Here is a 13,012-nt window from a genome sequence, read left to right as displayed (position 1 = left end):
GTGTGTGATCATCCTGATCATACTCTGCGTGATAGGTGCTATCGGCTGCAAGATGTGGTTGTCTTCGTTCGTTGCCGATGAAAGAGATAATAACGAAAGCTTTCGTATTCCGTATCTTCCGTTCGAGATCAGCCCGGATTACGAGGGTTTACTGGCGTTCTGGACGTTTGTGATCATTCTTCAGATTATGATTCCTCTTTCGTTATACGTAACTATAGAACTCTGCAAAATCATGCAGGTTTATCATATTCATAACAGCATAGATCTCTACGATCCGCAAACTAACAAGCGTTCCGAATGCAGGGCAATGAACATAACAGAAGAGCTAGGTCAGGTGCAGTATATATTTTCGGACAAAACTGGAACGCTCACCGAAAATCGGATGATCTTCCGAAGGTGTACGATAGTAGGGGTCGATTATAACCATCCAGAAACGGAGGAGGAAAAAGAACTGAATAAAGTCGGAGGTCCGGTTCCGAACCTTCAGCCAAATATTAGCTTAATAGAAAATTTAAATCAAACATCAGTTGACAGTGAGCGGTTAACAAGTAGTGCACAGCAGATTCAGGAATTCTTCCTAGTGCTAGCGATATGCAATACAGTCGTGGTCAGTGCAACTCCTCACAAAGACCACATGAACGCTAGTGGTGTGATAGAGTTGAACGACTCGGACACTAGTGTAACACTGGTGAGGCCAGTAGTCGTTGGTGAACCAATCGCTAATGGAACGGATCCAGCCAGCGATCGCTATGCTAGGTTAACAGAATCACGTTCAATCACTCCGTCACCGCCTCCCAATGCTCCTACGTCGTTGCCGTTGAAGCAAACTCATGTGCCATCGCTGTCCCCGATCAGTAGCTCAGCAGAAACATCCCCAATGTCGGAAAGCCCTCCGATGAAGCGCCAAGCAAATACGCCAACTGCGCGTGTCAAGTCACTGGTAGCCAAGCTACCCAAAGGTCCGTTCAAGTCTAGTAATAAGAACAAGTTCAATATGAATAGTGTTAAGTTTCAAAAGTCCCTCTCCCAAGGCTCAACGCCCAGCGATCGGCGGCCAATCTTTGAAGCCGAAAGTCCCGATGAGCTTGCCTTAGTCAATGCAGCCTATAGCTACGATTGTTGTCTCATCAACCGCAGTCCCAATCACGTTTTAGTGAACGTTCCAGGTGATGGTGTTGTGGAGTATGAAATTCTCAAAGTCCTTCCATTTGACTCCAACCGCAAGTGCATGTCAGTGGTAATTCGTAAGACTGGTACCCAAGAGGTAGTTCTGTACACAAAAGGTGCTGACAGCACAATCATGGCAGCGCTAGGTCCCTGCTCGCCTGGATCCGAAGAATACCGATTGCGGGAGCAAACTCAACATCAGCTTAACCTCTACGCGCGCCAAGGCCTACGAGTCCTGGTCATGGCAAAGCGACATCTAGATGCAACCGACTTTAGCGAGTGGTACAGCAAACACCAGGAGTGTGAACTCAGCATGGAAAACAGGGAGAAAAAGATACGAGAATCCTTCTGCATTTTAGAAAGAAATCTCACCTTACTGGGCACGACGGGAATTGAAGATCGACTGCAGGAAGGAGTCCCCGAAACTATATCGTCTCTATTGCAAGCTGGCATTGTGATATGGGTGTTAACGGGCGATAAAACTGAAACGGCAATAAATGTCGCGTACTCCGCTAGACTTTTCAATTCTCAGATGGATATTCTACGGTTAACAGCACGATCACGCGATTCCGCTGAGGCTAGCATCAATTTTTACCTGAATGAAATTGAGAAACAACAAAGTGACGTGGACCTATCGATACGGAGCGATCGCGACAAAGGCCGGGCCTTGGTTGTGGATGGCAAAACTCTAACCTTCATTCTGGACTTGCGATCTAACTTGACGAAGCCGTTCTTGCGCCTAACGAAACACTGCTCCTCAGTACTGTGCTGCAGGGCTACACCACTCCAGAAAGCCTACCTGGTGAAAGTGGTGAAGGAAGAGCTCCGCATGAGCACGCTGGCAATCGGGGATGGGGCTAACGATGTTTCGATGATACAGGTAACGTATTTCTTCATACTATTTTAAGAGTATTTTGTCATCTTTTTTTAAATTCAAACAGATGGCCGATGTCGGTGTCGGCATTTGCGGTCAGGAGGGTATGCAAGCTGTGATGGCGTCCGATTTTACAATAGCCAAGTTTCGGTTGTTGGAAAAGATGCTGCTGGTACATGGCCATTGGAACTACGACAGGTTGGCCCGGATGATTATTTATTTCTTCTACAAAAATGCAGTAAGTTTACTTTTTGCTTATTACACTTAAGAAACAATTCATTTCATGATTATCACCTTTACAGGCATTCGTGTTCCTACTGTTTTGGTATCAACTGTACTGTGGCTTCTCTGGTGCCGTCATGATCGACGAGATGTACCTCATGATCTACAACCTCATCTTCACTGCCCTGCCTCCACTTGCCATCGGAGTGTACGATAAAAAAGTGCTCGACGACCTCCTGCTCAACTATCCTCGTTTGTATCGACATGTAAGTATTTTCTTTGGTTGTTTAACTTCCGAAGTTAGTGCTATAATAATTCGTAATACAATCTTTTTTTAGGGTCGCCTTGGGAAAGGTTACAAACCGCACACCTTCTGGGTGGTCATGCTCGATGCGCTGTATCAAAGTCTGGTGATATTTTTCGTAGCAAAAGCAGCTTTCTGGGATTCGGACGTGGACATTTGGGTGTTTGGTACGATCATCACCTCGGCGTGCCTATTTACGATGCTGCTGCACTGTGCCATAGAAGTTAGATCATGGGTAAGACAGTTGAAGATTATTTGATCTTTCAACGTTTATAACGACCTCCTTTTTCAGACAATCCTCCACGTGTTATCCATTGCAATAAGCATAGGTTCGTTTTACGTTTTTGCCTTTGCATACAGTACAGTTTGTGTAACCTGCTTCGGTCTGCCTTCGAACTACTGGGTGATTCACATGAGCATGAGTACAATTCAGTATTACCTTATAACTGTTCTGACCGCGGTGCTGGCCCTTCTACCACGGTAATTGATAGTAACTTCAGTTTCTAGATTATTTCTAACTCTCAAACAATACCACAGCTTCATGTACCGGGTGTTGGAGAATACGATCTGGCCTGGGGAGGCAATCCGCGTCACACTCCAGTACAAGGAAGAAAAACGTAGAGGTGAGAATCTATTGGTGACTTGGTCCCGATCCACATCGGCCTCGTCTATATTCAGGTATCTAACCACGACTACGAATACAACCACGCTAACAAACGCCACCAATACCACGACGCTAAATGACGCAAGCATGACGACAATGTGCTCGTCGTCCACCACGGGTAAGAATCTGGCCATCACTGCCAATGCCAGCGAAACGGGCGGAAGTTCCAAGAGGAGCACGCTAAAGGCCCGCAAAAAGCTCAATGCCGCTGTCGGAATCCTGGAACGGAACAATCCTCAGGAACGGTTCGGCTACTAGGTGGGCGAACCCCGAGAAACACTGGGCCAAGCAGTTCGATAACCAGACGCCGGAGGGTTTGTCTTTGAATTCTCGTTTCTCCTTAGAGTGCATTTTAGTGATTTTGGGAATGGATATTTTCGTATTTATACTCAGTATTTTGTGATTGCACTGTTTCTATTGTAAAGCAAGCAACCTAATTATTCTAGTCTTATCAACTTTTTACAAATCCTTTTGCATATTTTGAATTTTGATATCCCTTTTGTAGGTATTATTGAATGCCATCGATCAGTTGCCGTAAATTTATAATAGTTTAGAAAGCCAAATCGCATGAAAGACCTTTACCATGTTACTCGATGACTGATTCATGCATATTATTAGATGTTCATTTACTCCGTTCTTCTAGCAGAGCAGGTCTAGTTTCGCAGGTACCAACCTAATTTGAAGAAAATGAATCGTCAATTCTATGCAACCTAAGCAATAAAGGTGTGGTTTGCCCAAAGGAAGACTTTTGGGACCAACAGTTTTCCATATAGGTATTTATAAAGTGTGAGAATATAAAGTGAATGAAGTTGGATGATGAATACTCAATACGCTCGCAAACGGTTCAAACCGCAATATCCTCCCGATCCTGACGAATATTGTCGATTTGGGAGATTGCTGGTCTCCAATCCTACTATAGCACATCCATCCAACCATTGATCTTGACGTTCTCGAAAAAGACCAAGAGCTTCTACCAGTGGCACAGATCCGCCGGAAAAAACTGCGTCCGATGTTATATGCTGCCAAAGTCTTCTGCGGACTTCATGTTGAAGCGATATTGAAAATTTCATCGTCATGAGTGTAGGAAATAAAGGATGATGATTTGAATTTCTCAGAAAATGGCATCACTTGGAGTGCGCGTACGAATACCATGGAAAGCAACTTGAGAAAGTGAGAGAGGGTATTTCTCTGAAACCTCATTCAGTTAAGTAAATTTGGAAGTGATAGACGCGCGAAATTTCGAGATAAAAAAAATCGATAGGTTTTGTAAGTTTGTGAAAAATAACCATCGGCAGTGATTAAAATATGTAAGAACACTACACCTAGCTGTAAATATTGGGCTGGGTTTGAACGAAGCCTTCCTGAAATTGGTGTGGACTAGGGTGTTGGAAAATGACATTTTTGCTGTTAGCCTCCGCTACCATGGCGAAGGCTTCGTTCAAACCCAGCCCAATATTTACAGCTAGGTGTAGTGTTCTTACATATTTTAATCACTGCCGATGGTTATTTTTCACAAACTTACAAAACCTATCGATTTTTTTTATCTCGAAATTTCGCGCGTCTATCACTTCCAAATTTACTTAACTGAATGAGGTTTCAGAGAAATTCCCTCTCTCTCTTTCTCAAGTTGCTTTCCATGGTATTCGTACGCGCACTCCAAGTGATGCCATTTTCTGAGAAATTCAAATCATCATCCTTTATTTCCTACAATGAGAACAGTAACCATTAAAATGTTTGACTCAAGTTCGACGAATTCCCTATGGCTACGGCTGGAAACCTCCGACGAATTTTCATCCTCCTAATGACTCCGGTTCAAAGACCTTCCATGGCCTCTTGAGTCCATTCAGTGGCTCCAGCTCGAAGACCTTCTCATGGATTCGTTGACCTTTCACACCTTTCCGACAACCTCCAAATAGTGCTGGTTCTGCCAACATCTCTCCTTCTTTCCACTAGTGCTGTGCACATAATCAGTTGATAGCGCCAACAGTTAGTGTAAAAGAGAGATGAGTGTTGTTATTGTGACAGGCGCACGTCCAGAATAATGTGGTCTCGACTGCAACCACGACGGGCAAAAGGTGACAAACCTCGAGTCGCCAAGAGGAGAGGTGTACCGTCTCGCTTTCCTTCGGTATTCGAAGCCGAAACAAGACGATAAACTTCCAGAAAAATCAACACCCACTGATTTTAACCAGGATTGAATCCCACTTTGTGCTAAAGGAAATGAAATTTTTCTTAGCAAAATTGCGTAGCTCAACTACAGCACTTAAGCGCCAACAACTATAAAAGTTGATGTGCTGAAGTCGCTTAAAACCCGGACTTTCTTCCCAGGGGTGGGCTTCCAAAGGAAACTACACAAAGTGGTGTTGGCGAAATGAGGGTGTTTAGCGTTGGTACTCGAACTTAGTTGCCGTGGTAATATCCGTAGAATTCCGCAACATAAAGTGAACATACACAATGCTTAATGAGAATATCCCTAAGGTAACTAAGATGGAAACTTACCGATAAAATAGTCCTTGCACCTGCACACGAGCTACCGCCAGTAAACTACCTCGGAATTGGGGTTCAATTTGGATCCGATTAGCTAGGCCAGTATCTTCCAGGTTCACCAGGCACTCGATAGATGACACGCGCGTAATTTTTCCGTGGACAATTCAATGGGTATAATTTTGATGAAGACAGTATATTAACCGCCTTGCATAAATTTTATTATTCGCAACTTGCTCAAAAAAAACGACTCAACAACTTCCGTATCAAAATGGCTAAGACCCCCCGGTTTTCTTTTTAGTCACCAAGAAAACTCCATTATCCCTTTTCCTCGAAAAGTCACCTTAGGTAACTCATGATGACTGTCAAAATAACGATAAGTTATTCCGTAGTCCTTATGGGTGGAATTTCCATTTTACCGAAATTTTCCATCCCAGTACACAAAGATCCACACTCATTAAGGCTGAAATGATACACGTTAAAATTATGAATTGGAGATTCTACGGACATTACCACTTTGCCTACTACGGACCGTTACAGAGGTTTGTGTGTTAACCCCGAGTGTCCATGGGGAGAGGTCAGATCTCTAGTCGCTTTTTTCCGTGATTTCCATTCCTTAGGATGAATCATCCCTGAAATCTCGAGTCGCTAGAGGAGACATCAGGTCTTGAGTATACAAGAGAAGGGGTATGCCTCGAAAAGTTGGGGGAGAGGTCAGATCTCGAATCGTTTAGAGGAGAACTATATGTGAAATAACCTCGAGTCATTACGAAGAGAGATCAGTCCTCGAGTCGTAAAGAGGAAAGGTATTGCTGAATGGTTATTTTGGTTTTTGGTAAATAAGAATCAGACTTTCTTTGACATACTCACCTATTATTACTTACGGCGTGTTCGTAAACTGATTTGTTTGGGTGATGCATCGATTTGTTTGGTAGATGTCAAATCACCTTCCAATGCTTTTGCATACAGTTTGTTGAATTTACGAACGCCAGCATCGATAGAAAAAATCACTTCGATAGAAAAAATCAATTTACGAACACGCCGTTAGTATTGTAGTTTTTATGCCAGTCAGGTAAGATTTAAAGACCGGTATTTTTTCAATCGCCCGCAATTTTGAAGCACGTTTTAAATCATGTTTTTCCTACTTTTCCCACACAAAGTATTTCAGACTCTGGTAAAGGCTCGTTTGGATTTCCCTATTTCAAGCGTGAGTTTTCAAAAGGACGTATGTAACATCAGACAAAATCTGAGAAAAAGGAGGGACAAAATTATGTTAATATAAATAAATGCTATTTAAAGCTGTTTGATCTAGAATCAAGTTTTATCATGGCAGCTGTAGGAAAAACAATAATGTTTTAATTATAGGTTTGAGCATACTGGATTTTTTGCTGTTTCCTAGTGAATTTGTTAAAAAAAATATTTTACACCGTATTGTTGAGTTTTTTTTTCACATACGCCATAATGATTCGTCGTTGTGACAGTTTAATATTTACATACACCCTTTATGATTCGTCGCTTGGACAAATTGTTTTCATTATGCGTCAAATCAGATACGTCGGTTTTTTCACATCATTGCAGATGCGTCAGTTTTAAAATAATAATTATTTTAAAACTGACGCATCTGCAATGATGTGAAAAAACCGACGTATCTGATTTGACGCATACGACGGTTTGCTGCGATCCTATCTGCTGTGTGTGCGATATTATTTGTTTTGACAGATGCGTCGTTTTACCAAAAAGAGGTGTAAAGAAGAATTTCGAAAACACTGAGAAAAGATGACATAGGTCGTTTGTATATTTTTTTAGCTAACGGCATATTATTTTTTTTTGTACAAACAGTTAATTCATACAGAAGAAAATAAAATTTACTATACCGTGCAAACAGTAACTCAATTTGTTTACTTTTGCGACATACGTCCTTTTGAAAACTCACGCTTGATTTGTATATTTATCTTTTGATGAAACGTAATCTTTCTCAGAAACATTTTTTTTTGCTAATTTTTCCTTTATCCCATTACAGAACCTCCAATAACTGGACTGCGCATAAGACTGTGACCAATGCCGTCGGAGATCAGTTCCTCTGTATGATGCAACAACGGTGACGACAAGACGAGAGCTTAATCATAAATCCATTATTTTCTACCATCCTGCCTTTAACGTATGTTTCTTTAGTGCGTATTCCATTTTTAATGTATGACCAATCGGAGTAGAACAGTTATTTATTTGAATTCAAATTATCCTTTTTTTGTGTTTTTAATTGTACAAAAATCTTGAAACTCCTTTTGAACTACAAAATCTTCTCAAATTATACGTCTGTTAAAAAAAAATGCACATTCAGGACCAAAATTTAATTTGCGGCTTAAAAACATCCGTTAAGATACAGTTTGCAACGTTTATTTTACACAGATTTTGGATCGCTTATTTCCTATCAACGATCATCAACAATACAAAAATAACCTATCGGCAAAGGTTTAGTAATCATAGAATGTAGTAGAACGTCTTTCTTTCATTCTTCTCGAAAGGCTGAACGACAATGTTAAACGACAAGTGCATTTTCCATTACCATGATACGCTTTTTTCGTACGGAAAAAATAAACTGATGAAAGATAACAGAGCAAATCAAGTTGATATAATCGATAGTAGGTAATAATTGTATAGGACAAAAAAAATCGTGGCTGTGACAAAGCGATTATCGAAGGACGCGCGCAGCAGCAGAGCAGCGTCACTATAGAATGGAACAAAAAGGAATGGAAAGAATTAAAATGAATCCGATTCCCAATTCCCGATAGCATGGTCAAAATATTTAGCCCTTGAAAAAGGAAAAATGACAATAATAGCATTTCTACAACACGTAAATGTACAGCTTTACTCTAAAAATCAACGGGCGCAACTAAAAATTCTCTGCCTCACCCGTTGGTATCATCTTTTTCCTTTGCGTATTCAGACTTAGGGACCCCTCAAAAATTGTATTAAACAAAAGTAGGTTTCCGATGCGCTAAAAAGACAATTATTGCTATGCTGAAAAAATAAACGCTAACGTAGACAACCACTGAATACTGTAATCAATTTTACGTGTAAACGCTGGATATGTAGCTGGGTTGTACGAAATAGCCTTACTATAATAAATTAACTTATTTAATAGAAGATTGATACCCGGGGTCGTTATAATTGAGTTTTTAAGAACGACAACCCAACAAAGAATTTAAACTTCGTAGCGAAATTAGTGCAACCTTGGTAGTTTTGCTGTGAACAATCGGATCACCACTGCGTATAAATATAGATATCAAAATCCTATAAATATTTGTTGTAGGGACCCCCGAAGTTGCTTAGAGGAAATTATCGAACATACATTTAAATTTAAATAATCAAAAGTTGTTACATAAGTATTACCTTTTACGAGCCTAACTACCCTGTAAAATTGAAACCCATGAAATAATAAGTTTTATAAAGTAACCATAAACATATCGTTGAATTGATGTAGTTTTCTTCTGATGACAATCCAGATCTACCGTTTCTTTGTTTCAGTCCACTCGAACCTTCCACGCGATCATACTTACTTGCGCTCCACATACCTTGGTTCAAGGTTTCAATAGTACACGTGCCTTTGAACAGGGGAAAAGTAAAGCATTCTTTCTTAGAATTGACTTTCACTCAAATAACTTTATGAAAACTTAGCAAAGATCTTTATGTACAGGTTTAACAAAGCGGTAAGACACAATATCTTAAGATTAAAGCAACAAAAATCAAAAGTCCATGTTTTGTCGCTGCGGACATTTTGCCTTTGTATGGCCCTCTTGTCTACAAAAACCACACTTTCTAGTGGCCTTCTGTCGTTCTCCTCCGTCCGTATTTCCCCGAGCACCGCTTCTACCCCAATCAGACGTAGTGGTATTAGTTCGCTTCTTATTCCCACCAGCAAAACTACCGCCTCCACCATTATAACCAGAAGCTGATTCGTTCGAATTCATCGGAGGACGACTTTGTCCCCAGGTTGATGATCCGGCTGCCGGAGTAGTATTTTCATCAGCCCATTGGAAAAATCCACACTGTTCGTTTTGTGGTTTACAGCAACTGAAAAACTGTCGACCTTTATTGGGACCATCCTTCTTAACCGTTAGTTCCTTGGCGGGTTGATTGCAACGGCACATGACTACATCGGCATCATCCACTCCGAAGGATGTTCTCGATCGAGGTTGTTGTGGCGGCCTCGAGTTTTGATTCCATGACGTACTACCAGTGTTAACGGCGCTGAAATTCGTCGGTCTTGTTGGCGGAACACTCCTGTTTTGTGTAGAATTTGAAGAAGAGTTCCAGCTGGTGGTGCCCCATCCGCTACTGGTTGTACTATTTGTGCGACCGGAAGAAACGACTCCTCCTCCTCCACCTCCCCGTCTATCATCATCGTCATCTTCGTTGGAGTTCCACCTGGTGGTGTTTGTGTGTCCTGTCCCTCGACCGCTTGAACCATTTGAAGGATTCTGTGATGGTAGATGAACTGACGCAGAAGGGAGATTTGTTGATCTGGGTACGGTACCCCGTTGAGGAATACTAACATCAGCTCGGATCCCATTGTTACGGAATTGTTTAACAAGGCTAGCATCAATTCCCAGTAAATCTCGGAATTGGTCGTCACATACGATGCAAGTTCTGTAGGAATTATTGTTGGTGTGGTTCAACATACCGTAGAATCTTGATTGTTTAAATTTCACTTCTATTTTTTTATTTGCTCCACCACACCTAGTGCAAATTTCATCCGTTCCAGTTGCTTCCTTAATGTTTTCATCAAACCATACGCAATTCTTGCAATCTGGAAACCCAAGACAACCGAGATAAAAACTGGTTCCATCTTTCTTGGTCTTCAGAGTCATCATCTGCGAACATTTTGGACATTTACAGATCAAATGAACTGTGGTGGTGCCAGCCACCGGTTGATTAACCGGCGCATCTCGTGGAGCTTCATTGAGACGCTGTCCCATAGCTTGGTCTAAAGCTCTAGCCTTTGCAGTTATTATCCTGTAGGCCTCCTTATATTTTTGAATCTGTTCTGCCAACACTATTTTAGGATCTTTTTGTCCTTCGCAAATCAATTTCAAATCTGCTTCGAGACCTGCTCTAAGCTCAGGTTGTGCCAAAGGCAAATCCATCGACTCGTAGCCCTCTACCAATCCCATACCCAACGTGCCAGGTACCAAAAACCCCCGATCTACCTCCCCGATGTATCCACGTTCCTTGATTGTGTTAATGTGTTCAGCATGTGTCGCATCAGTCCCTATTCCGTGTTTCTCCATCAGGGCTATCAGATCCGCTTCCGTTAACATGTTGGGAGCCGTGGTTGAACCCTCGTGTAAATCCAACTCCGTCGGTTCAAAAGTGTTTCCAATCTGATAGCGATGGATCTCTTTCGAGTTCCACCTTTCGTACGGGTAAACTTCAAGATAATTTTTTTCCAGTACACACAAGCCCGATGCGGTGAATTCTTCTTCAGCCAAAATGGCATTCACAATCGTTTCCGCACCCACAGCATCTCGACTCACGCAAGCCAAGAAATGGCGAACAATCAATTCGTACACCTTTCGCTCATCGCCATTTAGGTTATTAACGAATTTGGTCGGATGAATCGGTGGATGGGCTTGATCAGATTTCTTCCCATTTCTCGGATTCGGCCCCCATTCAAGAACTTTCTGTGCAAACGAACCCCAGTCCGGATGATTAGCTTGCATTTCCACCAAAGGGCCAAGTTTCATGTCCTGCGTGAACATGTTGGTCTCCGTACGAGGATAACTTATGATACCTGAAAATGTCGTCAAAGTGTTTCACTCACAAAAATGCACCTACTAATCTGAATCTTGAAGTTCCTTACCCTGAGTATAAAGCTTTTCGGCAATGGTCATTGTTTGTTTCGCACTAATTTTAAGTTTCCTAGATCCTAATTTTTCCAGCTCTATCGTATCCATTGGCGTCGGACGCCACTTGTTTTTCGGTTTATTTGTCACGTTTACTATCTTTACCGTTGGATCGGCCTGACACATCATCAGATATGCCTCGCAACATTGCTTATCGAATAGACGATTCCGAGCCCAATGGAATTCCACAGTCAACTCATCAATCGTGTGGGTTACTTAAAAGGAACAAATTAAAAAAATGTAAGTTTATGTAAGTGAGCGTAGTAAAGTAAGTTCAAATAATACTCACGTTTGATCTTCCAAAAGTTTTGTGGAATAAAGCGTTCGATCTCTTTATACCTCTGAGCCACGAAACCCAACGTCGGAATTTGGCAGCTACCGTACGATACCAAATTATTTACTATTTTCTCCGGAAAAACGTTTTGCAACCTCAACGTTTGGAATCTCGTAAATGCGGCCCCGATGCGAAGATCTAGCTCGCTGCGAACATTTACGGCGTCATTTTGTCTTTCATCGGGATCGGTCAAATTTTCTACAGCCCTCTTTACAGAAGGGCCAGTGATTTCGGAAAACTTTGCCCGAAGAACTCGAATTTGAGGTTTAATAGCTCGGCACACCTCCATTATTTCAAACCCAATGTTTTCCCCTTCTCGATCGCAATCGGTCCAAATGACCAGCGCATGACAGCCTCGAACTTCCCGTTCCAAAGTTTTCTTGATTTTTTCACCATTCTCGGTGCAGCTTTTCCGGACCGGGGCATCAAACAACTGTTCCGGGCTGCAGCTGTGCCAACCGCGGAATGACGGTAAGAATTCGTGGTTCAACAAATGACCTGAAACTGATGTCATCACCATCTGAATTTGCTGTCCCCGGATATTATACTGGAATTCATAAATTTTGTTGTATGGGGATAGGCCTTCACGCTGTAATTTGGAACAATTAAACAAACATGTGCTATGAGAGAACTAACCAGAAGTATACTTACCCGATTAGCCGATCCTCGAGACAGCAAACCAGCAATATTTTTCGCCGCATCATTTTTCTCCGCAACGTTCAGGTATTTCATGACCACCGGAGGGATCAAATCATTACCGGTTTTGCTCGAACAAGAACTTAACTTTCTTCCCAGGAAGCCGGAAAAGTAGAACGCCCGGAGCATGAACGGCATAAGCCAACACTTCTCTGAATAATTTAATACTTTATGCTTCTCTAACAGCACAATAAAGGACGAAACATCAGTGGAATTTCCCGATAAACCCAAAAAGACACTCGCGTTTTCGTGATTTATTTACCAACATTTTCCAAGTTCTGCAGACGTTTTCGCGCCGTCGATTTAACACGCTAAAATAGAGAATATGAATGAACGATTAATTTTTACCTCAAGAGTAGTTTTT

At 41.8% G+C, this 13,012-nt stretch overlaps 2 protein-coding genes across 4 annotated transcripts in view; one reads left to right on the top strand and one right to left on the bottom strand.

Moving 5' to 3' along the window:
• Positions 1 to 9,187, top strand: part of LOC129750102 (phospholipid-transporting ATPase VD) — a 220,067-nt gene extending 210,880 nt beyond the window's left edge. For 2 of the 3 annotated variants that reach the window (XM_055745324.1, XM_055745323.1), the window contains exons 7-13: positions 1 to 2,047; positions 2,109 to 2,279; positions 2,344 to 2,529; positions 2,602 to 2,802; positions 2,860 to 3,047; positions 3,105 to 3,545; positions 7,736 to 9,187. In XM_055745324.1, the coding sequence (XP_055601299.1) occupies positions 1 to 2,047; positions 2,109 to 2,279; positions 2,344 to 2,529; positions 2,602 to 2,802; positions 2,860 to 3,047; positions 3,105 to 3,489 (3,178 nt within the window). In that variant the 3' untranslated portion in view covers positions 3,490 to 3,545; positions 7,736 to 9,187. The remainder of the gene's footprint in view (positions 2,048 to 2,108; positions 2,280 to 2,343; positions 2,530 to 2,601; positions 2,803 to 2,859; positions 3,048 to 3,104; positions 3,546 to 7,735) is intronic. The other variant, XM_055745325.1, reaches the window with a different exon arrangement.
• A 210-nt stretch (positions 9,188 to 9,397) lies between these two features.
• LOC129745130 (DNA topoisomerase 3-alpha) lies at positions 9,398 to 12,950 on the bottom strand. Its single transcript, XM_055738029.1, has 4 exons — positions 12,604 to 12,950; positions 11,908 to 12,541; positions 11,576 to 11,833; positions 9,398 to 11,506 (listed from the first exon to the last, which is right to left on the bottom strand). The coding sequence occupies exons 1-4, from the start codon at positions 12,784 to 12,786 to the stop codon at positions 9,459 to 9,461; spliced, it is 3,123 nt and encodes a 1,040-aa protein (XP_055594004.1). The 5' UTR covers positions 12,787 to 12,950; the 3' UTR covers positions 9,398 to 9,458.
• Between the last annotated feature and the right edge of the window lie 62 nt (positions 12,951 to 13,012).

Source organism: Uranotaenia lowii, chromosome 2 (genome assembly GCF_029784155.1).
Source record: "Uranotaenia lowii strain MFRU-FL chromosome 2, ASM2978415v1, whole genome shotgun sequence".
Lineage (NCBI taxonomy): Eukaryota > Metazoa > Arthropoda > Insecta > Diptera > Culicidae > Uranotaenia > Uranotaenia lowii.
The sequence above is the reverse complement of the archived record's forward strand: the minus strand, read 5'-3'. Positions and strand labels throughout refer to the sequence as shown.

Excerpts from the sequence above, each read along its gene's own strand:
- LOC129745130 (XM_055738029.1), bottom strand. The coding sequence starts at position 12,786 with ATGCCGTTCATGCTCCGGGCGTTCTACTTTTCCGGCTTCCTGGGAAGA. Across the intron at positions 12,542-12,603 it reads CTCGAGGATCGGCTAATCGG|CGTGAAGGCCTATCCCCATA; the intron begins GTAAGTATACTT and ends TCCAAATTACAG. Across the intron at positions 11,507-11,575 it reads CGAAAAGCTTTATACTCAGG|GTATCATAAGTTATCCTCGT; the intron begins GTAAGGAACTTC and ends CGACATTTTCAG.